The sequence below is a fragment of the Notechis scutatus genome, chromosome 11 (genome assembly GCF_049901735.1).
Source record: "Notechis scutatus isolate UNSWTSFEM ecotype Mainland chromosome 11, rNotScu1.2, whole genome shotgun sequence".
Classification (NCBI taxonomy): Eukaryota; Metazoa; Chordata; class Lepidosauria; order Squamata; family Elapidae; genus Notechis; species Notechis scutatus.
In genome coordinates, this window is record NC_142019.1 from 7657741 (window position 1) to 7680567 (window position 22827).

At 43.2% G+C, this 22827-nt stretch overlaps 1 protein-coding gene across 2 annotated transcripts in view; it reads left to right on the forward strand.

Moving 5' to 3' along the window:
- Positions 1-20619, forward strand: part of SCG3 (secretogranin III) — a 35246-nt gene extending 14627 nt beyond the window's left edge. For both annotated transcript variants that reach the window (XM_087972711.1, XM_087972712.1), the window contains 4 exons: positions 13865-13939; positions 14212-14337; positions 17230-17310; positions 18552-20619. In XM_087972711.1, the coding sequence (XP_087828837.1) occupies positions 13865-13939; positions 14212-14337; positions 17230-17310; positions 18552-18670 (401 nt within the window). In that variant the 3' untranslated portion in view covers positions 18671-20619. The remainder of the gene's footprint in view (positions 1-13864; positions 13940-14211; positions 14338-17229; positions 17311-18551) is intronic.
- The last annotated feature ends 2208 nt before the right edge of the window (positions 20620-22827 follow it).

Sequence of the window (22827 nt, forward strand, 5' to 3'; positions counted from 1 at the left end):
AAAGAGAGAGAGAGAGAAAATAGAGCAAGGATCTTCGAACTTGGCAAGTTTAAGACTTGTGGCCTTCAACTCCCAGAATTCCTGAGCTAACATGACTGGAGGAGGAATTCTGGGAGTTAAAGTCCACAAGTCTTAAAGCTGTCAAGTTGGAAGACCCCTGATGTTCTATGCCATGACAGTTGTCTAGGAATGTATAGTGACTATGATCCAAAGATGCAGAGCAGATTGGTTATATTTTCTTCACCCAAAATCTTCATCTTTTTTCTTCCTTACCATATTGCAGTCTGCTTTTCAAAACTAGGAGGTTGTATCCATTTGTGATGCAACCTGGCCTGGATCAGTGCTGAACTGCTGTTTTGGAGGTAGAGAGAGAAGGGATGGTACGTTTCCTCATATCTCAACAAGCTTGTAACTCTTTCAGCAACTAGACATCTTTGAGAGGGTGGAGATATCCTCAGCAACCACTTCATTACGAATTGACTTTTGAGTCTCTATCCTAAATACCCTAAATAAGGATTTGGGATAACGATTAAAAACCAGGGTGGGGGGAGTGGAATCCGAATTTTTCCACCACAGAGTGAAGAGTTTTAAAAAATAAAGTCAAAATTTAATACAGGATCTCTTTCAAATCAGCGTGTCTTAATTATCAATCACCAGGATTGTCCCAAAGGTGCTTTTTTTTCAGGAGGCAACTGGACTTTTCTTTTGAAGAAAAAACAAAGTTTCACTTCTCATCCAAGTTTCACTTCTCATCCAAGTTTTTGAAGTTTCACTTCTCATCCAAGAAACTTCTTCAGCTCTGACAGCTCTGGTGGGGAATGGAAGGATTTATATATTATATTTAGATTCCTTGCAGACAGCTGGTCATTTGCATCCTTTTAGAGGCTCATTGAAGCACTTGAAGACCCTCTAAAAGGATGCAAATGTCCAGCTGTCTGCAAGGAATCTAAATATAATATATAAATATATAATATAGAAATCCTTCCATTCCCCACCATCCTGTCAGAGTTGAAGATGCTTCTTGGATGAGAAGTGAAACATCATCAAAAGAAAAAACAAAGAAAAGTCCAGTTGCCTCCTTAAAAAAAGCACCTTTGGGACAACCATGAACCTGGATGACTGAGAATCTCTACAGACGTCAATCACTGCAATTCCTCCTCTAAATGAAAAGGCTGCTGGTGACTTATGTTTTTGGACATTTAACATCCCCGAGGAATGTCTCTTCAACTTCTGCTGAGACACAGCCAGCAAAGGGGAATTCAACCCCATACTGGGCCACCAGTATGTGAACCAGCCCCAGGAAATGACAATTACTGTTTGCCGTCCACTTCCAACCCTACTAGTTAGAAATTGCTCCACAGGCAACATTCTATTTTGTCATCAAAATAGCCGCCAACTGGAGCAGAAAGCCCTCTTCTCAAAGGTTTCTCTGTGGCACTATATTTAGCATCTCCGCTGAGAAGTGTTTTTTGACCTTCAAAAGATTTGGTCTTCTGGAGCCTTAAGAAACAATGAAACGATGAGCTTAATATAGCCATTAAATGGGGAAAAAGCCATGCTGGTTGAGAAAATTTTCTGCCTGTCTCGGAGGCCCAGACACAAACTAACAATCGGCATGTGGGTTATCAATCAGCTTCAGGATTCTGGTGTTGTGGTTCACCGGCAGCCAGTGCAGACGGCAGCGGAGTTGGACAGTGAGGAAGAAAGGGGACCAAGCAGAGAGTCTGGAGAGGACTCGGATGAGGGTCCTGCGTCTGATGCAGGCCAGGACCAGCTGGGAGTGGGGTGCTGCCTTCGAAGTTTGGCGGCAGCGAGGCAGAGGACCCAGGGGAGCCTGTTCCCAGTGTGCGTGTGCACAGAGCTGCTAGAAGGAGAGAGCAGCTGAGACAAAAGGGGCAACTCGGGAATAAGGCTGGGAGGTGATTGCCGCTCCCATAAGGGATAAAAGTCAGACCTCAATGACGAACTCTTTGCAGGAAGCAAAGTAGTTCGATGGATTCCGAATCCTCCTTGAAGCTCTGTGAACTCTGGTTGTTTTTTTCTGGGATTTTGATTGGTTTATGTTATAATTAATTGGACTTCTGTTTTTTTGGCAGCATTCTACAGCACTGAAAGGAGTGCTCTTATCTGGGGGAACTGTAGATAATTAGTTCTGGCTGGGAATGAAAGTAATTCCCAGCATTGCATTAAAATAGGTTTTGCTTTTAAAATAAGTTTGTGTTTCATTAAGTTTGACGAAGCTTGGGTCAGAACATCTGTAGTGTTTGGGGGGGAGGAAACAACAATCATTCAATCATTCAAACCCATGGATGCCTTCGTTTGGAACAGCATCCAGTGAACAGGTTATGAAAATCACAGCCAGATTTAGAAGCAGCTTCCTTAAAATATCCCTGTTTGCTTTGAATGCTGGAGCTTCCAGCTTAAATTATGGATGCGAAACAATAAATCTTTTTCTAGCCAAGTCTCTCTCTCTCTCTTTTTAGTTTCTTGCATGACGGTTTGCGAAGGCAGGACTTTTTATCTACGCAAAGCTGGAGAGGGATTTGCAAACCCCCATGGCATGATGTCGTGTTTTTTTTTTCTGCATCTTGTGCTAGATTGGTGGAGTGGGGAAGGAAGAGAGTGAGGTCTGGCCTGTCACTTGGTCATTGATGTTATTAGGTCTCTGGATGATCAGTGAAGGACTTTGCATTCAACCCCCCCGAGGCATAGGAAGTCATAGATAAAATGGCATCCTTCAGAATCGGCTGATTCTGAATTCCACTTTGTTTGGGTTTTTTTTTTCATTTGGAATCATGGTTTATTTCTTACACTGTGCTTTTTCCACTGAAAGCGTTCATATGCATAGGCAGTGTTGAAAGTGGGTTCAGTTCCAAGCGGGGAAGAAAGACACTAGAAACATGGTGACTGCGTGGAAAGATGGTTTAATGGTGGACAGGACCACATGGCTTGGGTGAAGAAAGAAGGGCTGATATGCTGAGAGTGCAATTGTTTTATACCCTCTGTTGGGATTTGAATTTGAGCTTGTATTCTGATGGGTTGTCAGACTCCCAATGGGGCCATGCAGGAGCAACTCTGTAGACTGTCCTGAGTCCCAGGCTTGGTTGAGTCTTGCTGGATGATGATATAACGAAAGGGCATTGGGCAATTCCTATTATAGCTCTACCTGGAGTAGATTTTTGTTATGTAAAATAGACTGGCCCAGGCCAGAGTAATGGTCCATGAGCAAAGGTGGGGGTGAGCTTCAGCTACTGAGGTGAGTTTCTGCTTCTGGGTTTCTACTCTTTTTAGGGGAAATATTCTGCCTTTTTAATATTTCCTAGGATATTTCATTTTTCTAGGAGAGGGGTGGGTGCTAACTTCCTACAGCAGTATTTTTGCAGCGTAGGTGATATTGGATATTCCAAAGCAGCTTTTTCAGGAGGCAACTGGACTTCCTTTTTTTTTTTTTCTTTGAAGACATTTCGCTTCTCATCTAAGAAACTTCTTCAGCTCTGACATGGATGTTGGGGAATGGAAGGATTTATATTCCTTGGAGACAGCTGGTCATTTGCATCCTTTTAGAGGGTCATTGAGGCCATTTAGAGATTTATCTGTGTCCTCAGGGTCACCTGAGTAATGCTCCTGGTTCCTGTAGTCTGCAATTTTTTCTCTGGAAATCCATTCCTGTTCCCACACCATTCAAAGTGTATAGCTAAAAGTCTGTATCACCTGAGAATTTCTAATCTGTAATATTGGATCCAGTACTTTAAAAAAAAACCATTTTATAACAGAATTGGGAGGGACCCTGGATATCTTCTAATCTAATCCCCTGCTCAAGCAGGAGATCCTATACCAAGGGACTTCAAACTTGGCAAGTTTAAGACTTGTGGACTTCAAGTCCCAGAATTCCAGAGCTAACATGACTGGAGGGGGAATTCTGGGAGTTGAAGTCCACCAAGCTTAAAGCTGTCAAGTTTGAAGACCCTGCCCTTTACCAGGGGTCCCCAACCACCAGTCCCCGGACCGGTACCGGTCCGTGGATCATTTTTTACCGGGCCGCAAAGCTTGGGCGCCGCCATCTTGTTTCGACAGCGCTTCCGGGTTTTCGGTTGCTTCCGGGTTTTTGGTTGGAAAGCGGCGTTTGGGTGCTCGCGCCTTAGTTTCGTTGAAGGGGGGGCACGGCTTCGAACGAAGAGCCGTCCCGATGGCGGTGGAGTCTCATGTTACTCAGGTACCGGTCCGTGAAAGAATAAATAATCATGAAACCGGTCCCTGGTTCGAAAAAGGTTGGGGGCCACTGCCCTATACCATTTCAGACAAATGGTTGTCCAATCTCTTCTTTAAAGCCTCCAGTGATGGAACACCCACAACTGCATATGGTGGTTTATGAGGGATTACGTCTCTCAGAGTTGGTTATCTGTCAGGATTCCGGCAGTTACTCTAATTAAACCATGAGCCTCGAGCCACACTCCCAAAACTAAAAAGGATTTATTAGAAGTTAACATTCCGGCATCAGCCTGGGCGTAGCCAACTCTGAGATACGTAACTCACTGTCACCCTTGATCCTGCTTTCCCCCCCACCCCTCTGGGTGTATCATCCAATGAAACACGTCCATAGCCAAGGGTCGTCAATCATGCTCTCCAGTTAGATTTTTGCACAGCAGAAGCTTCGGTCATCTAATCAGTCTCTGAAGAAAATATGAATGGAATGTACTTTCGATTCCACACTGCCACCTGATCTTTGAAACTCCGTCCCCCCTTCTTTCTGTTGACAACTATAAAGCGTGTATACAAAATGTCTTATGAGTTGATTGTTGGAGCCATTGGAGCCTTGGAAGGACTATTCCTCCCTCATTCTTTTTGTCTTTGGGAAAGCTCCCAAGTTTGTTGCATTTGGTGGGGCAGAGTGAGGGATACATAACGAAAAAGAACGCAGAAAGAAAGAAAAAATAACCCGATTACTGAAAGAATTGTTGTGTTCTTGTCCATAAGTTGAGCTGGAAGCCCTACATTCAAAGCAAGCAAGAATATTTTAAGGCAGCTGGTCTCCACCCAGTTGTAATTTTTTTTTTAATGCTCGCTGTATGCAGATCCAAATAGAGGCACCCATGTATTTTGCTGCAGATGAAGAAAATATATCGCAAAGAAACCACCGTCCTGCAAGTGTAGTCATTTTTGATTGTGTCAGCAGCCGAATGCGAGAAAGATGTGGGGAAACAAAAGAATTCCGTAGTCTTTGTACTACTTTCTCAGAATATGTTGCGAGGGCAAATCTCCTGAGATTTTAACCCTGTGACATATGCTTCAATTATTTTAGCTGCAGGAGGGGGAAAAAAAACTGCCTGAATTGTTTCATGTTCACAACCATGTTTGTGAATTGTGTGTGTGTGTGTGTGCAGGGTGTGTATGTGGGGCAAATACCAGCATGTAGAGAAAGGTAGAAATGTCTGGTAAAAAAGGATAAGAATATTTCCATGAATATTCCTGATTATTCTTTCTGATCCTCATGTTAATAAAGGTAAAAGTTTCCCTTGCCGTACATGCTAGTCATTCCTGACTCTCGAGGGTGGTGCTCATCTCCATTACAAAGCCGAAGAGCCAGCGCTGTCCGAAGACCTCTCCGTGGTCATGTGACCAGCATGACTAAACGCTGAAAGCGCATGGAACGCTGTTACTTTCCCACCAAAGGTGGTCCCTGTTTCTCTACTTGCATTTTTTATAGGCTTTCAAACTGCTAGGTTGGCAGAATCTGGGACAAGTAAACGGGAGCTCACTCCGTTATGCGGCGCTAGGGATTCGAACCGCCGAACTGCCAACCTTTCTGATTGACAAGCTCAGCTTCTTAGCTACTGAGCCACACATTACACACATTGTAAGCCTCACATTACAGGGTAGGAAAGTTGTTGCTGGAAATTATGAAATTCCCTCATCTGGATCCAAAAACGTCTTTCTTGCATAGTTGCTTCCTTCCAACTTTGCACAGGGCATATATATCATTTCTGGGTGTAATGATTGCTGGTTATTAGTACGCAACTAAAACAGTAAGAATGCTTGAGTGAACTGTCTTCCACTGTGAGTCCATAGGCGGAACACCATTCACACTCAGCCTTAATCTTCACATTCACACCTTCCTCCGTCACCATGACTCAGTCACCACGTTCTTGGGCCCTTCTGCAAGTGAGCTTGGACATGTTTTGATGAGGAGGGACACAAACAGATGCTACGCATCTCATCTTCCCCCATGTTTTGCTCTTCTTTACCAAGGCGAGCAAATCTTGCCTCCTACGTACCCTTGAGGATAATGTGGAGAGCCATATGACAGTTGGCGGATGAGGTTGAAATAAAGGCGAGGAGGGGGCAACGCCGAAAGAAGGGAGTCGCTCATTCTATTTACGCCATTCCTGTCTCTCCATTCCCCCCGATACCCAATCTCTCCATTGTTTCGTCCATGGAGTTGGTTGCCAGTATTACAGAGTTCTGAATTAAAGATAAATCTTTCCCTGCCCATTGTGTCCAGCTCTAGGGCACCTTGCTCATCTCCGTTTCTTGGCCGAGGGAGCCAGGGTTGTCCAAAGACAATTTTCGTGGTCATATGGCCAGCAGGTCATATTGGCTGTACCAAAAGCACATGGAATGCTGTTACCTTCCCGCTGAAGTGGTACCTATTTATCTATTCTCCTTTCCATGCTTTCAAATTGATAGGTGGGCAGGAACGGAGGCAAGGAACGGGAGCTCACCCCATTGCGCGAGGATTAATTTTGAATTAGTCACCTGCAAAGGTCTTTGTGATACCAGGTTGAAGGTCCTATTTGGCTCATAAGTTGCCCAGCCCTGACAGTATTGCCTTACTGAGAGACGTATTGGTATTGTCATGGTTCACCGGTAGCCTGTGCAGACAGCAGCAGAATCTGACAGCGGGGAAGAACGGGGACCAGTATGGGAGTCTGGGGAGGACTTGGATGAGGGTCCTGCATCTGATACAGAGGTGGGACCAGGACCGTCTGGGAGTGGGGTGCTGACTCTGGAGCCTCCAGAATCTGGCAGCAGCAAGGCAGAGGAACAAGGGGAGCCTGTTCCCAGTGTGTGTATGCACAGAGCTGCTAGAAGGTGAGAGCAGTTAAGCCAAAAGGGGCGACTCGGGAGTAAGGCTTGGAGGTGATTGCCCCTCGCCTAAGGTATAAAGGACATGCAAAGGTAGGAAAACCTTTGCAGGATGTAAAGTCATTCGCTCTAATCGGTTTGGACTCTGAAAGCTCCATAGTGAATTTGTTCTCTGGTTTTGGAAAGACTAATTGGGACTTTAGTTGTTGGCAGCACTTCAAGTAAGATAAGGTGTGTTCTTATCAGATGTCTTACGAAGAACTTTGGCAGATGTCCCTGGGACTAATTATAACCAATGAAGACTCATTCCGGGCAGTTGAATGATGATAATTCACAGCCATTGAACTAAAATAAAAGAGTTTTGGATTTTATATGTGTTTGTTGGTGTCTCAGGAAGCCTTGGTCCAAACAAGTATGTACACATCATGTTTCTTTCAATGAATTGTAAACAATGTAAGCAAGAACTTGACAGTGTAGTTCAGCATTTTCTTGATCCCCACCCAAATGTATTGTTTCCTACCATCCTTGTCTGTTGGAGCAGGAAATGAAGGGTAATGAGAAAAAAAATGGAAGAGGTATAGGCATTTTGACGGACATTAGAAGCCCTGTTAAAATTAGGCTTTATGAAGTACTGGAACTACTGCAGTTGCTTTGCTGGATTCTGAGTAGAGGAGAATGTGGCCCTTATTGGCTTTTGATACTGTTGACCATTGCCTAGTGAGATTGAGCAGTGAGGGCTATATCCTGTATCCTCAAGGCCAAAGAGGATTACTGTGCAACACCTAAATGTTGGCTTAAGTTTCCATAGAGTTCTACCTTGTCCCTCATGCTGTTCAACCTCTATGTGAAACTGGTGGAGGAATCATTCCATGGTCTCCCAACCACTACTTTCCCTTACCATCCAACTTCAAAGATGTTTTTCAGCTTCTTGGTAGACTCTTAGTATTTGATGGTGGTCTCGTAACCAAATGTACCTCAAGCCAAATGTACCTTTGGTTGTAGAGCTCAGTCCTGAGCAGCCACTTACTGTCATCTGCTAAGAAAAAAACCCCCACCCTATTTGTCAGGTTAAGAAAATAGCCCTACTTCAAAGTTATCCAGGGAAGAATAGAACTAAATTAGAGCTTATGGCATCATTGTTTCTGGTCTGCTACTCTAGGAGTTGGTAGTGACTTAGACTTCAACAAGAGATGAGTTATGGATGGCAGGATTTACCGTATTATTTTTTATAAGAAATAAATGTAGCTGTACGAAATCATTCTGGGATCAGCTGTTGGTTTCAGACAACTGAATCAAAATGTGCTTGTTGCTATTCCCAGTAGTGTTTTAGAGAACGACGATCTATTATTTTAATAATTCATCTATGCATGCTTTTATGTCTGGACTCTAGCATACTTTAATTCGTCCCTCTTCTGGAACAACATGTTCTCATACATAAGAATTCTCTCCTCTCTAATTAGTTTCTCTAAAGAAGGTAGATTAGATGTTATCTATCCTTTCAGTGTCGTATAATGTTTATTGCTTGTGATTGTTCAGTTGTTTATAATCCTCTTGGGGGGTTGTCTATGTGGCTGTGTTCTGTAAGAAGTCACGTGGCATACAAACACTACTAATAAATAATTCTGTAAATATTCTTGAGTTGACAAATTATGTCAATGATGGATGAGTCAAGAGAATAGACTTCTTACCTTCACCATAATTGCAATAATTCATCCTCTTTATGGTGGGGTGGTGGGATATTAGGTGTTTTTTTTTTCCTGTGTGGGATGACTGAATTCCACAGAAACTCTAGTTTTGTTTCTAAATTTCAGTGACAAGTGGACAAGATTTAAACTTCCTTCTTTGGATCCATTTCTGAACAGTAATGAATAAGACTATGCTGTTTTTCCTTTTAATAGCTGCCCTTCCGGGAAGAGAAAGATTTTGTTATTGTTGTTAAAGTTATCATCCCTCAGAAGGATGGATGTTGTCCCCAAACTGAGCTCTTGTTTGGTGTCGAAGCCGATAAGTCACCTGACACAAGGTGTGGCACAAAGTTATAAGGACCCTGGCTGAAAAACTAACCAAGAGCTTCGATGAGAATCTTACAGCAATTTTTATAGTCAAGGGGTGGTTGAATACAACCTTTGCCCTTCCGCTAATAATGCATGCATAACAGATAATATTGGTTATTTGGATCTCAGCCCCCTACATAGCTAAATGTCGCGTCACCTGTGTTTCCCTCCAGGTTATGGATATCTTGCAAAGTGTCCTAGTTTCATGTGCCAGCTATGTGGTTTTGGGGGATTTTCTTATAAGCAAGTTATTCTTGTTTGTATCCTGGCTAGTGGTTTAAGGTGCGAACTTCTGCCTCGCTAAGAATGTGCGGTTCCAACCCCTTTCCTATTGCAGAGCAGCTCAAAGCAGCACCCCCACTCCCCACGACCCCCCTCCTTCCGCAGAGAAAAGTAAAAGCAGTTTTAAATCTTTGTCTGAGGCAGCACCCCCCCCAACCCCCATGACCCCCCCCTCCTTCTGGAGAGAGAGAGAGAAGACAGGAAGGAGCCAGGCTGCTTAAGGCAAAGAAATGAAGGCAAGAGAAGATGTTTTGATCAGAATTCATATTCCTCACTCTCATCTCCATTCCATCCCTACCTGGGTCCTCTCTCCACATATGACCCTTCCTCTGATCCCTCAGGGCCTCCTCTGTACATACATTCCATCATCTCATCCTTCATGGGCACATTCAACTTGAAATCAGACATATTCCAGATAGTGGGATTTACTTCCAAGTGAGCCAGAGAAAGCCAGGCGATAGCAGTCATCCAATATCTAAGGGGCTGCTACAAAAAAAGAAGGTGCCAACCAGGGGTGGGATTCAGCCGGTTCGGACCGGTTTGCATGAACCAGGTGTTAAATTTACATCTGGTTCACTGAACCAGTAGTTAAACCAAGCAGCTGGCCCTGCCCACCCCGCCCCACCCAGGAGTTTCCACCTGACCCATTTTGAATGCAGGTAAGTGCAGGGTGTGCATGGAGGCTCTGGGAGGGCGAAAAAATGGGCCTTCCAGAAGTCCAGAAATGTTTCCTGTTTTGGGCTTCTGGAGGGTCTCCGGAGCCCAGGAGAGGCCGTTTTCGCCCTCCCAGAGGCTCGAGGGAAGCCTCCGGACCCTGGGGAAGGCAAAAAAAATGGCCCTCCTGGAACTTCCGGTAGGATACGCCTACCATGGCCACGCCCATCCGGCAACCGGGTAGCAAACCGGTTGCTGGGGTTTTTGAATCCCACCCCTGGGGTCCACCTGTTTTCCAAAGCACCTGAAGGCAGGACAAGAAGCAACGGATGGCAACTAATCAAGGAGAGAAGCAACCTAGGAGAAATTTCCTGACCGCGAGAACAAGTAATCCATGGAACGGCTTGCCTCCAGAAGTTGTGAACACTGCAACACTGGAGGTTTTTAAGAAGAGACTGGACAACCATTTGTCTGAAATGGCATATAACAGTGGTGGCTAAGCTTTTTGGGCTCCTGTGCCAGAAATTGCACGCGCATTAGTGTGCGCGCACTCGCATGCCAGCACCCAGAATACAATGCGCCCCCCACACCCCCTGCAGATGCGCGCGCAATCACCCCTGCCACCCCCTACCACCCCCTTACCTGCACTGCGCCTCACAGCTGATTTTTCGGCTGGTTTGAGGCCTTTTTCGGCCTCCCAGAGGCTTGGAAAAAGCCTCTGCAAGGCTTTTCAGGTCGAATAATAGGCCCGTTTGGTCACTTCTGGTATTACAGGAAGTGATAAAACGGGCCTATTGTTCCTGAAAAGCCTTGCAGAGTCTTTTTCCAAGCCTCTGGGAAGCCAAAAAAGGCCCCAAACCAGCCGAAAAATCAGCTGTGAGGCATGCACATGCGCAGTGAGGTAAGTTTGCCTGAGGCTCGTGTGCCGGCAGAAATGGCTCTGTGTGCCGCTTGTGGCACGCGTGGCATAGGTTCGCCATCACAGGTATATAAGGTCTCCTGCCTGAGCAGGGGGTTGGACTAGAAGACCTCCAAAGTCCCTTCCGACTCTGTTATCCTGTTAAGCTGGTTTCACTATCAATTATTAAGATAATTTGTGGAAAATATTGCCAGCAGTGGCAGCATTTTAATTAACGGTATTAAAAAAAAAAGGCTTGGTGGGTGAAAGGTCCAGTTTCTTATTCAGTTTTTTTTTAAGTTACCAAGGCAACCAGCCTAGCAGTGACATCTGATCTTATAAAAGCACCACTAGGACCACTAGTTGCTTAGCTACAACTGTCCTGGGGAGTGACATTTAATGACTCACTGCATTAGAGTAATTGAAAGCCAACACTGTGCATGCAACTTATCCAACCTCCAGCGAGAGGATACATAGTAATGTCATTTTGACTGAAAACAGCCAGTTTCTTGTATTCCCCCCTTTCTTCAGTTAGTCTATGCAGGAAAGCAGCCAAAATTATTTGGGCAAAATTTAGCCCAAGAGAGGGTATTCAGCCATTTGAGAAGCCATCTAGGGGATTTAAGCTAGAGAGCACACCGTAAACCATGTGCGTCAAGACTCTGGAAAAGATTGTTTTCTTTTTAATATTCCTATAATCAGTATGTGTATATTAAAAAATAAATAAACTGAAGATTCCAGTTCCTGCTTGGTTGGTGGTTGTACTCAGTGGTGGTATTCAATTTTTTTTTACTACCGGTTCTGTGGGTGTGGTGGGCGTGGTGTGGCTTGGTGGGTGTGGCAGGGGAAGGATACTGCAAAATTTTATTCATTTTTATTGTATTTATTTGATTTGTCAATCGCTTACAAGGTAATAGGTGTAAGTATAAACATGAGTAAGAATACAGGAAATAGGGACAAATAAATGGGGACAATAGGACAGGGACGGTAGGCACAATGGTGCACTTATGCACACCCCTTACAGACTTCTAAGGAATGGGATGAGGTCAATAGTGGATAGTTTGAGGTTAAAGGAATGAGGGTTAGAGGATGTAACTACATAGTCAGGTAGTGCATTCCAGGCATTGACCACTCTGTTGCTGAAGTCCTACTTTCTGCAATCAAGTTTGGAGTGGTTTACATTGAGTTTGTATCTGTTGTGTGCTCTTGTATTGTTGCGGTTGAAGCTGAAGTAATCATTGACTGGTAGGACATTGTAGCAGATAATTTTGTGTACTACGCTTAAGTCCAAACGTAGGCGGCGTAGTTCAAATCCCGATTCCCGCCCCACTCCTGGGGGAAGGTTACTGCAAAATCCCCATTCCGTCCCCACCCTACTAACCTGCTTTTCAGCTCCGTTCTCCTGTGCAGGGCAACCAAAGAAGACCCAGCCAATCAGATGGGACTCAATGGGAGGCGGAGAATAGATGGGGGCGGGGCCAGTCAGAGGTCGAATTTTCCAGTTCTCCGAACTACTCAAAATTTCCACTGGCAGTTCTCCAGAACTGGTCAGAACCTGTTTACCATGGATGGATGGATGGATGGATGGATGGATGGATGGATGGATAGATAGATAGATAGATAGATAGATAGATAGATAGATAGAAAGAAAGAAAGAAAGAAAGAAAGAAAGAAAGAAAGAAAGAAAGAAAGAAAGAAAGTCAGAACTGGCTGAATGCCACCTCTGGTTGTACTTTTTAAACACATCCTAGCCTTGATGGATGTAGAACTCAACAATGCAGTACAGGTAATCCTCGACTTATGACCACAATTGAGCCCAAAATTTCTGTTGTAAAGTGAGACATTTTTAAACTGAGTTTTGCCCCGTTTTAGGACCTTTCTGGTCTCAGTTGCTAAGTGAATCGCTGTAGTTGTTCAGTTAGTAATCCAGTTGTTAAGTGAATCTGGCTTCCCCGTGGACTTTGTCAGAAGGTTGCAAAAAGGGATCACATGATCCCCGGGACACAGCAACGGTCATAACTATGAACCAATTGCCAAGCCTTTGAATTTTGATCAGGGAATCATGGGGGTGCTGCAAAGGTTGTAACTGTGAAAAACGGTCATAAGTCTTTTTTTTTCAGTGCCATTGTAACTTTGAACGGTCACTAAATGAACCATTGTAAGTTAAGGGCTACCTGTACCAGAGATGGGATTCAGCAGGTTCTGACCAGTTCTGGAGAACCGGTAGGGGAAATTTTGAGTAGTTCGGAGAACCGGGAAATACCGCCTCTGACTAACCCCGCCCTCATCTATTCTCCGCCTCCCGAGTCCCAGCTGATTGGCTGGGTCTTCTTTGGTTGCCCTGCACAAGAAAACAGAGCTGGAAAGCAGGTTAGTGGGGTGGGGAGGGAATGGGATTTTGCAGTATCCTTCCCCTGCCACACCTACCAAGCCACGCCCATCAAGCCATGTCACGCCCACCAATCCACGCCCACCGAACCGGTAGTAAAAAAAATTGAATCCCACTACTGTACCTGTAACCATGGCAATCAAATGAAGAGGTTAACACCGGCATGTGACAATGAATGTAGAATTCCCTCCTAAAATAATTATCCTTGATGGCCACAGCAGAGCTATTTGGCAATCTATATATAGATTTTTGTTTCTATCTGCACAGTATATTTAACGAGGTTGGAAGGCAGGGTTAGATGTAATGGAGTCAGTTAATTAACTCCTAGTACTAATCCAGAGTAGAGGAGACTTAACTCTTGTCTGTCCCCATCAATGTTAAGGGGCCCAGTTATTGGAGAGTTAATTGTCCCTTCCTGGTTCCAGAACGAAGTCATCTAACCGTGCTTGATTCTACAAAGAACTAGAGGATGAGATTTTATGTGTGTTTTTTTCTGCCTTCCAGAAAATCTAGATGCCATGATCGCCCTGCAGACAAGAAAGAAACTTGAAAAATCCAGTTCCCAGAACAAGCTATCAGGTAAGATTTTTGTGAAGTGTGCTATTGCATCCTTTTTTTCTTCCAGTTACGCTTTTTCCTGTGAACTTAGCCGAATTAGAAGTTGGCAGTTGTTTGAATCGACTTTAAATAGCAATCCAAAACAGTAATCCTATTCTAGAAATCTGTTCTGTATGACTCCAGTCTTGCCACAACCATTACAGCATCCAAAGTCGTCAATGTACCCAAGTGTATTGTGGGGATGCACTGCGGTTCAGAAGATGTAAAAATTGTTCCGCTTACGATCCCTCTAGACAAGAGCGCCGAGGAAGCCGACAGCACAAAAACAGGCACAGCCGAAATGGAAAAAGAATACGAAGCCCTGAAAGATTCCACAAAAGCCGAAGAAGAAAATGCAGGAAACAACGAAGAACCCAAAGGTAAAGTAGTCGAACGTGTATGTAAGATAGCAATAACACTTATATGCCACTCCACGGTGCTTTTACAGCCCTCTCTAAGCGGTTTACGGAGTCAGTCTCTTGTCCCCATCTGACCCAAACCTGGTTCCAAGAGAGTAAACACAAGACAAAGGTAACAGCACAGCCTTTTATTATTTCATTAATGAATCCTGTTTCTTCGCAGATAAAAGGCTGCTTCCAACTAATTAGCTCCCACAAGAAAGAGCCTTGCCAAGTTTTCGCAAGGCTGCCAAGAACATCAGATAAAGTTACTAAACAATAAATCAAAGAGTCTCCAAACACCAACTCAGATATTCTGAACGTCCACCAGGCTTGAGTGCAAAAGCTTCTTTGCTTCCTGCAAAGTACTCCGGTTTCTCAGCTGGCTTTTATCTCTTGAGGGAGGGCCCATTACCTTGCAGCCTTACTCCCGAGTTGCTCGTGCTGCTGCAGCTGCTCTTTCCTTTGAGCAGCTCTACGCGCATGCACACTGGGCACAGGCTCCTCGGGGGGCCTCTTCATCACTCCTGCCAGCCTCCACAATCTCTGAAGGCAGCATTCCACCCCCGACAGTCCTGGCCCCATCCCTGCATCACACACAGGCCCCTCATCTGAGTCCTCGCTCTCCGAGACCTCAGCCATCCACACCTGCTGCCGGCGAACCACAACAGATCCTCATTTTACCAACCTCGGAAGGATGGAAGGCTGAGTCAACGTTGTGCCGGTCAGGATCGAACTGTTGGCAGCCGGCAGAATTACCTTGCAATACTGCACTGTATTCACTGCACCACCGGGGCTCCTTATATGATGGCGTTGCTTCCAAACCCTTTATCTAACATAGTTCATAGTGTGGTAGTTTGCTAAATAAGGTCAACCTTATCAGGAGAGGCTTTTGCAACAAGTGGCAGAGGCCTTTCTCTTTTCTTTGGAGCCCAAATGATAGTTTTGCAGCCGAAACTCAATGAGAACAACACATCTCCCTTGGTTGAGATATTCATCCAATCCTTTTTCAAAACATAAAATCGTTACCAAATGCAGTAGTCCGTGCGGAGCGTATCGATTGGCCTGTAACGTGAGATGTTACTTAAAATATAAATAAGAGCGATCAAAAATGCTGGAGGTCATTTCCAGGATGAATATTTTCCCCTGAGTGGGTCTGGATGAAATCTAGAGCAGTGATCCCCAACCTTTCTTATGCCGCGGCCCGGTATCCCCAACCTTTTTTATGGCGCGGCCCGGTACCGGCATTAGCTGGGCGCCGCCATCTTTTTTTTATGAAAAAGTGCTTCCGGTGAGCTTTCTACCCGGAAAAGCTCACCGGAAGCACTTTTCATCAAAAAGATGGCGGCGCCCAGCAAACCAGCGGCCTGGTAGGACCTTGTTCCACGGACGGTGCCGGTCCGTGGACCGGTGGTTGGGGACCCCTGATCTAGAGGATGTTTGCCCTCCCACCTGGACTACTTCTGCTGCCTTAGCCACAATAAATTACGATGAGCCTGCAGGGTTTGATCTGCCAGCTCTAGGGGAGCCTTTCGCAACATGCCCGGTTTCAAAACATCTTCAGACCTCAATCCTCAGAATTCCTAGCCAGCAGGAGAACAAGATTGGACAAATCATTCCTGGGTTAAGGAAAGTCCTCCTACTCTCAAACCATGCTGCTCATTTTCAGATGGCTAATGAGTAAACACCGTCTCTCCCCCCAAAATAAGACCCTGTCTTATATATTTTTTGTTGCCACCAAAAAAAGGCACCAGGTCTTATTTTCGAGGGATGCCATCCACTGACGAACCTCACTTGTGCACATCGTCCCCGGCCTCCTTTTCGCTGTTAGAGGCCTTCAGGAACTTCTACTTCTGCGGCCGGCAAGGCTTTCCTGAAGGCCTCCGCAGCCGATAACAGAGCTCTGGATCGATCCAGAGCTTTCTTATCAGCCACAGAGGCCTTCAGGAAAGCCTTGACAGCCTTGCCAGCTGCAGAAGAAATGGGCCGGCAAGGCAGGTGTTGGGGTGTGCAAGGCCTGGCTATAACTATCCAAAGGTAAGTAGTAGGGTAGCTCCACCCTGAGTCCCCACCCTAGCTTAATTTTTACCCATCCACTCTGGAGTGGGCGGGATCTTAATTAGGGCTTATTTTTGGGGGGGGGTAGGGCTTATATTGGGCACACATGTGAAAATCAAGCTAGGACTTACTTTCAGGGTAGGTTGTATTTTCAGGGAAACAGGGTAAGAACCTTTATCTCCAAAGTGTTTTTTTCAAAAAGCAACTGGACTTTCGTTTTTTTCTTGAAGATATTTTCATCCAAGAAGCTTCTTCAGTTCTGACTGGAAATTCTCAGGCTCAGCTGTGGTTGGTAAATGAGGAGGAGGTGTAAATTAAATGTTAAATGACAATATTTTTATTCAGACTTCGTGTACCCTTTGGAAAGTAGATGACAATATTCAGATAACAGATAATCAGAGTTGGAAGGGACCTTGTAGGTCATCTAGTCCAACCTCCCCCTGCCCAAGCAGGAGACCCTACACCATTTCTGACAGGTGGCAGTCCAATCTCTTCTTGAAGGGCTCAAGGGCACAATTTATGAGGGCAACTTCTGTTCCGTCGGTTGATTGTTCTCACTGTCAGAAAGCTTCTCGTTTTCAGGTTAATTTCCAGGTTAAATCAGGTTATTCCACGCAAAGTATAATTGCAGCCTTTTAATCTAAGAGCTTCTTGGATGAGAAGTTTTGGGATAGCCATGACCCGGATGACTGAAAATCTCCATAGCATAAGAGCCTTTGGTTGTTTTATTCTCTCTACAATAGACCAGATTTCTCCCCTGAAGTGTGTTTTAACTCCTGGTATTTAATGCATCTTTTTTTCTTCTTACCTTTGAAGGAAAAGCAGAGGCCTATTTGGAAGCCATCCGAAAGAATATAGAGTGGCTGAAGAAACATAACACGCAGGGAAAGAAAGATGGTAAGATTTGAAAAGAGGGCTGCGGTATGCACAGGACCAATCCTGAAAACGTATTTTGGAATCCTGACAAATAAAAAGCTTGATCACGTGGTCTTGAGAAGATGGAATATATGGAAAGACATGATGGATATATACGGATGCAGAGGATATAGATGAGACATAGATGGGAAGTGATATTGTTTCTCTTAAATTTTCTACAGAATTTATCAGCAATTGGTAATGGGCTTTGCTTATTAATGAACACAGGACCATTAAATCTACCGACCCAATTCATAACAGGTAGAATGGCAAAAATGTCTCGTTTGGAAGAATGGATTACCTTAACCACTGCGTGGTTGTCTGAGCAGCTATGTGATTCCCTGAACTATTGCAGTGACTCACTTTAAAGACTGTCATAGAAACGATCCCCCCTTAACAGCTACGTCTTACGACGGAAATTCTGGTTGCGATGGTTAAGTGGGGAGTACGTGTAAATTAAATGTTAAATAGCAGGTTTAGAGCTTGCTTCTCCTTGGGGACGTAGGTCAGAATATTCCATTCAAAATATAATTGCAGCTTTCAAGTCCAAGAGTATTCGATGTTCTTTCTAGAGGGAAATAGATAGATAGATAGATAGATAGATAGATAGATAGATAGATAGATAGATAGATAGATAGATAGATAGATATGGATGTAGAGTGATGTAGAGAGAGAGAGTGAGAAAGAGACAGACAGAAAGACAGACGGGTGTATAGATGGATGTAGATCGATAGATCGATAGATAGATCGATAGATCGATAGATAGATATGGATGTAGAGCAATGTAGAGAGATAGTGAGAAAGAGACAGTCAGAAAGACAGACATGGTATATAGATGGATGGATGGAGATAGATAGCTAGATAGACAGATAGATAGACAGACAGACAGACAGACAGATATGTAAGGTGATGTAGAGAGATAGTGAGAAAGAGACAGACAGAAAGACAGACATGGGTGTATAGATGGATGGATGGATGGATGGATGGAGATAGATGAATAGGGATAGATAGATAGATAGATAGATAGATAGATAGATAGATAGATAGATAGATAGATAGATAGATAGATAGATAGATGGATGGATTTCAGGAGAACCTGCCTATATAAAACCTTTCCCCTAAACTCTGTTGAAAATGTTACCTAGCCTGGTAACGAAACGTTCGGAAACTCAACCCACAAGCTCGGAGAACGAACCTTCACGCCCGAATCCTTTCCATTTCAGATTACGATCTTTCGAAACTGCGGGATTTCATAGACCAACAAGCTGATGTTTACGTGGACAAGGGCATCCTGGATAAAGAAGAGGCAGATGTGATCAAGCGTATCTACGGCAGCCTGTAAAGAGAGAGAGAAAAAAACCTCCCGAAGACTGTATGGAATTCTAGTCTAGCTTCACCCACATCTAGTTCTAAGACCTACAAATTTCTTTCTCCCCACCGCATCCCAGGAAAAAGAGGTGATTAGGAAGTATTCTGTCTCCATTGTACTAAATTTTATCTGGGTTTAAACCTCCCCCCCTACAATTGCCTATTTGTTTCTTCTCAACTTTGATCGCCCCCCCCCCTTAAAGTAAATGAGCCGCCCACTTTATAGATAACAGGGTATAACAGCTGCTTACACCATGTCCCCCTTAATATAACCAGTGGCTCTTTTCAGATTATATACTTTGGATAAAAAGCCAGTTTGTTTCATCGTGAAATGGCTTTTAAGAGATACTGTTCTGGGGGGGGGGAAAAACCGATAAAGGGCATTACTAGGGGCAACCCAAGTGAATTAACTCAGTTTATGTCCACTCAGTTCTTGCAAAGAACCTCACCTTTGCATTCTCTTTTGTGGCACCTCTTGTTTCGTGTCCCAGAAAGTATTGTTGGAATGCTGTAATATATTCATTTTCTTGCTGTTTGCGCATTCTGCTTTGTTCTTCCCCCATCCATGTGCCATCAAGTCGTGGCTGTGTGTTTAACCCAGCACCAGCCTTCAAAAGAAATCTTTACAGGGAGAAAGAACCGTATTGTCACCGTATTGCTACGGTCAGGTACAGTAGCAACGGTTATCCTTCACATCCTCCTCCATCGTTCTTAGTTAAGTGTTATTTCTCTGCATGTATAAAGAACAGTTCTTGATGTGAGTAGTTTAAAGATAATGTGAATAACCATTTCTAAGGGTAAAAAAGGAGGTGAAGCAAGGTACTTGAACTTAGAGGTGTGCTTAGAACCAGACATTTATATATATATAGGACAAGTGATATGCTAGGACTGCGGGAATGCAGTATCGTTTAGCAACACGAGGTTTCATAAACGCCTCATTTTTGTAAACTTTCAATTTGGCCTGAATTAACACTGAAGATCCAAGCTCCCTTTCTATTTCAGGAGATATGCTTTTACACATTTTATTTTATTTTATTTAAACTAAGGCACAATTGGGTTAAAGCAACATGCTAAGCCATAAGTCACAATCCACAATGCTGGTTTAGTTTGATCAGCCATGGTTTGTGGATCAAGCCATAATTGGATGGGCTCCATACAGTGCAGTGAGGCATAAATCGCAGTTCAAAAATTAGAATGGCTACATTCACAGAGTATTGCATCCCCTCCCTAGGAAATGTTGCTTGCACATTGAATAATTCTTGAGAAGTAAATCCTGCATTTAAGTTCTCGTTCTGAATGTGACCTGAGGAGGCTTATGTTTGTCTTATAATAATCAATTTATTTTTGTTTTGAGATTCCAAATTTATAACATTGACATGCAGTGAGCATTCCAGTCAGAAGATGGGCTGATTCTGCTTAATTTCTCCATTAACAGTCCAAATAGCGCCCTTAATTTCAATAATTGGAAATAGATTTTCTGTTGCTAAGCAGTGTGGTTGTAAAGCATGTCAGGTGGTTGCACTGCTTAGTGACAGCATTATGGTAGTCCTCAGTTACCGTCATTTAGTGAAGACCATGGTCATCTAGCAAGGTCTTCTCGTGACTACAATGTGCTGGCTTCCCCATTGATTTTGTTTGTGAAAGACAAGATGTCGCAAATTGTGATAATGTGGCGCAGAATGTTGCCACAATCACATGACTATTGGCGCCTGCATTGGGCAAAACTTTTGAGGACTGGTTGTAAGTTCAACATTGTTACAAGTTGAAACGGTCACCGAATAAGTGGTCATTCAATGAGGACCCCCTATATGTTTACTTGTTTTGTTTTTCCCCATAAATTGCCCTGATAAATTGCACCGATAAAATGGTTTAGAAGCAATTTGGATTAAAACTAGCAAATGAGAAATAAATTTTGATAAATCTCCACGGTCCTGCTGGAAGCTGACACTGACGAAGCTATGTATCGTGGGAGAGAACCCCCCCCCCCAAATATGGGGTGGGCGGTTTTATAAGCTATGAAGGCTGACTTTCATTGGCTAAGACTAGCTGAACAGCTCCATCCCTTCAGTTGCAGGATCATGGCAAAAAAGTTCAACAAGGAGGCAAGACCAGTGCTGAAATTCATAGTTACAATTGCCAGCCTCCTTCATAAATGGGTGTTTTAGATAGAAGTATTGGGTTTATCTTTTGTGCAGCTGCTAACTCAGAAAACATCCTTTTAGCACCATCTGGATAATAAAAGCTTTAAAAGAGAAACTTAATGTATTCCGCAGACATACTAGTCTCATATTCCTTGGTACATTTTAAACCAGGGGTGTCCAACCTTGGCAACTTTAAGACTTGTGGACTTCAACTCCTAGAATTCCTCAGCCAGCTGAGGAATTCTGGGAGTTGAAGTCCACAAGTCTTAAAGTTGCCACGGTTGGACACCCCTGGTTTAAACAGTCATTAAAAGAATTTGCATTTATATGAGATGGGAAGGAATACAACAGAGAAATTAAGAATGCAGCCCAATGCATATTCACTCAATATTCACTCAATGCAGCCCAACGCATATTCACTTAATATTCTCTGTTGAGAATATTAACTTCTTCTCACTGGACATGCACTAGCTTAAACTTTGAAACAGGATAAAAACATTGGTGTCAATGATTTATAAATCTCTTGTTCAGTGACAGCCTACCTACCTAATCTAAGAAGGTTACAAATGGTAATCCCAGAATGCAATTGTCATAAACGCATGCCAGTTGTCAGGTTCCCTGGCTTTGATCACATGACCATGGGAATGTTGCAACGGTTGTTAAAGTGTGAAAAATGGTCACAAGTCAACTTTTTTCAATGCTGTTATAACTGAATAGTTGTTAAGTCAAGGATTACCCGTAATTAAATAAGACCTGTGGACAATTCAGTCCTAAGGCTAGTGAAATTTTAAGGGTTTTTTAAACTGTGTATAATTCATATCCAATGTGTCATGTTTTTCATAAGAGTATATTATTTATGTCAATTTTCCCGGCTTTCTCCTGTGAATTGAGGACTGACTGTTAGCATACTATGGGACATCAGATACAGCATTTGGTAATATTATATGATAAAAGCAACTAGAAAACAACGACCTTGTACATAACCCTTATGGCCATGGCATGTACAGAATGGAGCAATCGTTTTTTTAAAAGCAGTGCAAGCAATGTAGTAACATAGTATTCAAAGGCATAATGCAGACTTGATATTTTTTGCCATTTTAGCATATAAAAACAATTGCTAGACACCTTTGTTATTATCTCTATCCCAGCAATGGGAAATAGAAGTATCCTGCACTTTCCTAGTTCTTATCTCACCAATCCTTTTTAAATAATCTTAACATCTTTTAAATGCTCTGATGTGTCTTTACACCTTTTTACCTTTAAAAAAAACATTGTTGGGGAAAATGTAACAAACTATCACATATATTGCATTCAAAATACACTTTTCTAATAGAATCCTGTTTCTGATACTGTACTTTATTAAATGCTTTGCTACAAGACAAAGTAATGCAGCTTCTTGGTTTTGTCTTCATGTGGTACCACTTTAAATTACTACTTTAAAAATAATAAACTGCGGGTCTTACTACTGAGGTTTACAGAAACGCACATAGCAAGAAATGTTGCAATGCAAAATGTACTGAAAACATTTTCAAGGTGAGTTATGATTAAGTACTGCTAAGAACAGAAATACAATAACTAGAAATAGAAAAATGTTTTAGTCTTTTTTTGTAAAATATTTGAAAATGACATTCCCTCCCCCCGAATTGACAGGTGTCACTTATAAATTCACTGTATTCCCAATATAATTCCACATATAGATGTCTTTAAACCAGACACCGGATAAATTATCATTCTCACATTGAGATTCAAAAGTTTCCTTCAGACATCAAAATGGTTAAATGATACTTTAAGTGTATCAAAGACTCTTCTTTCAAAATAGCTAAAGATAGAAAGCTGACAGTAAATCTACAGGAAAGTTTCAATCCATTTGAAAACATACTTCACAGTGTTTGAATAAAAGGAGAAATAATTAAACAGGAAATGTGTCATAGGCCAAGATTCATTTGATGTTTAAAGTAAAGCCAGAGAATATAGTATGTGCTAGTGTATT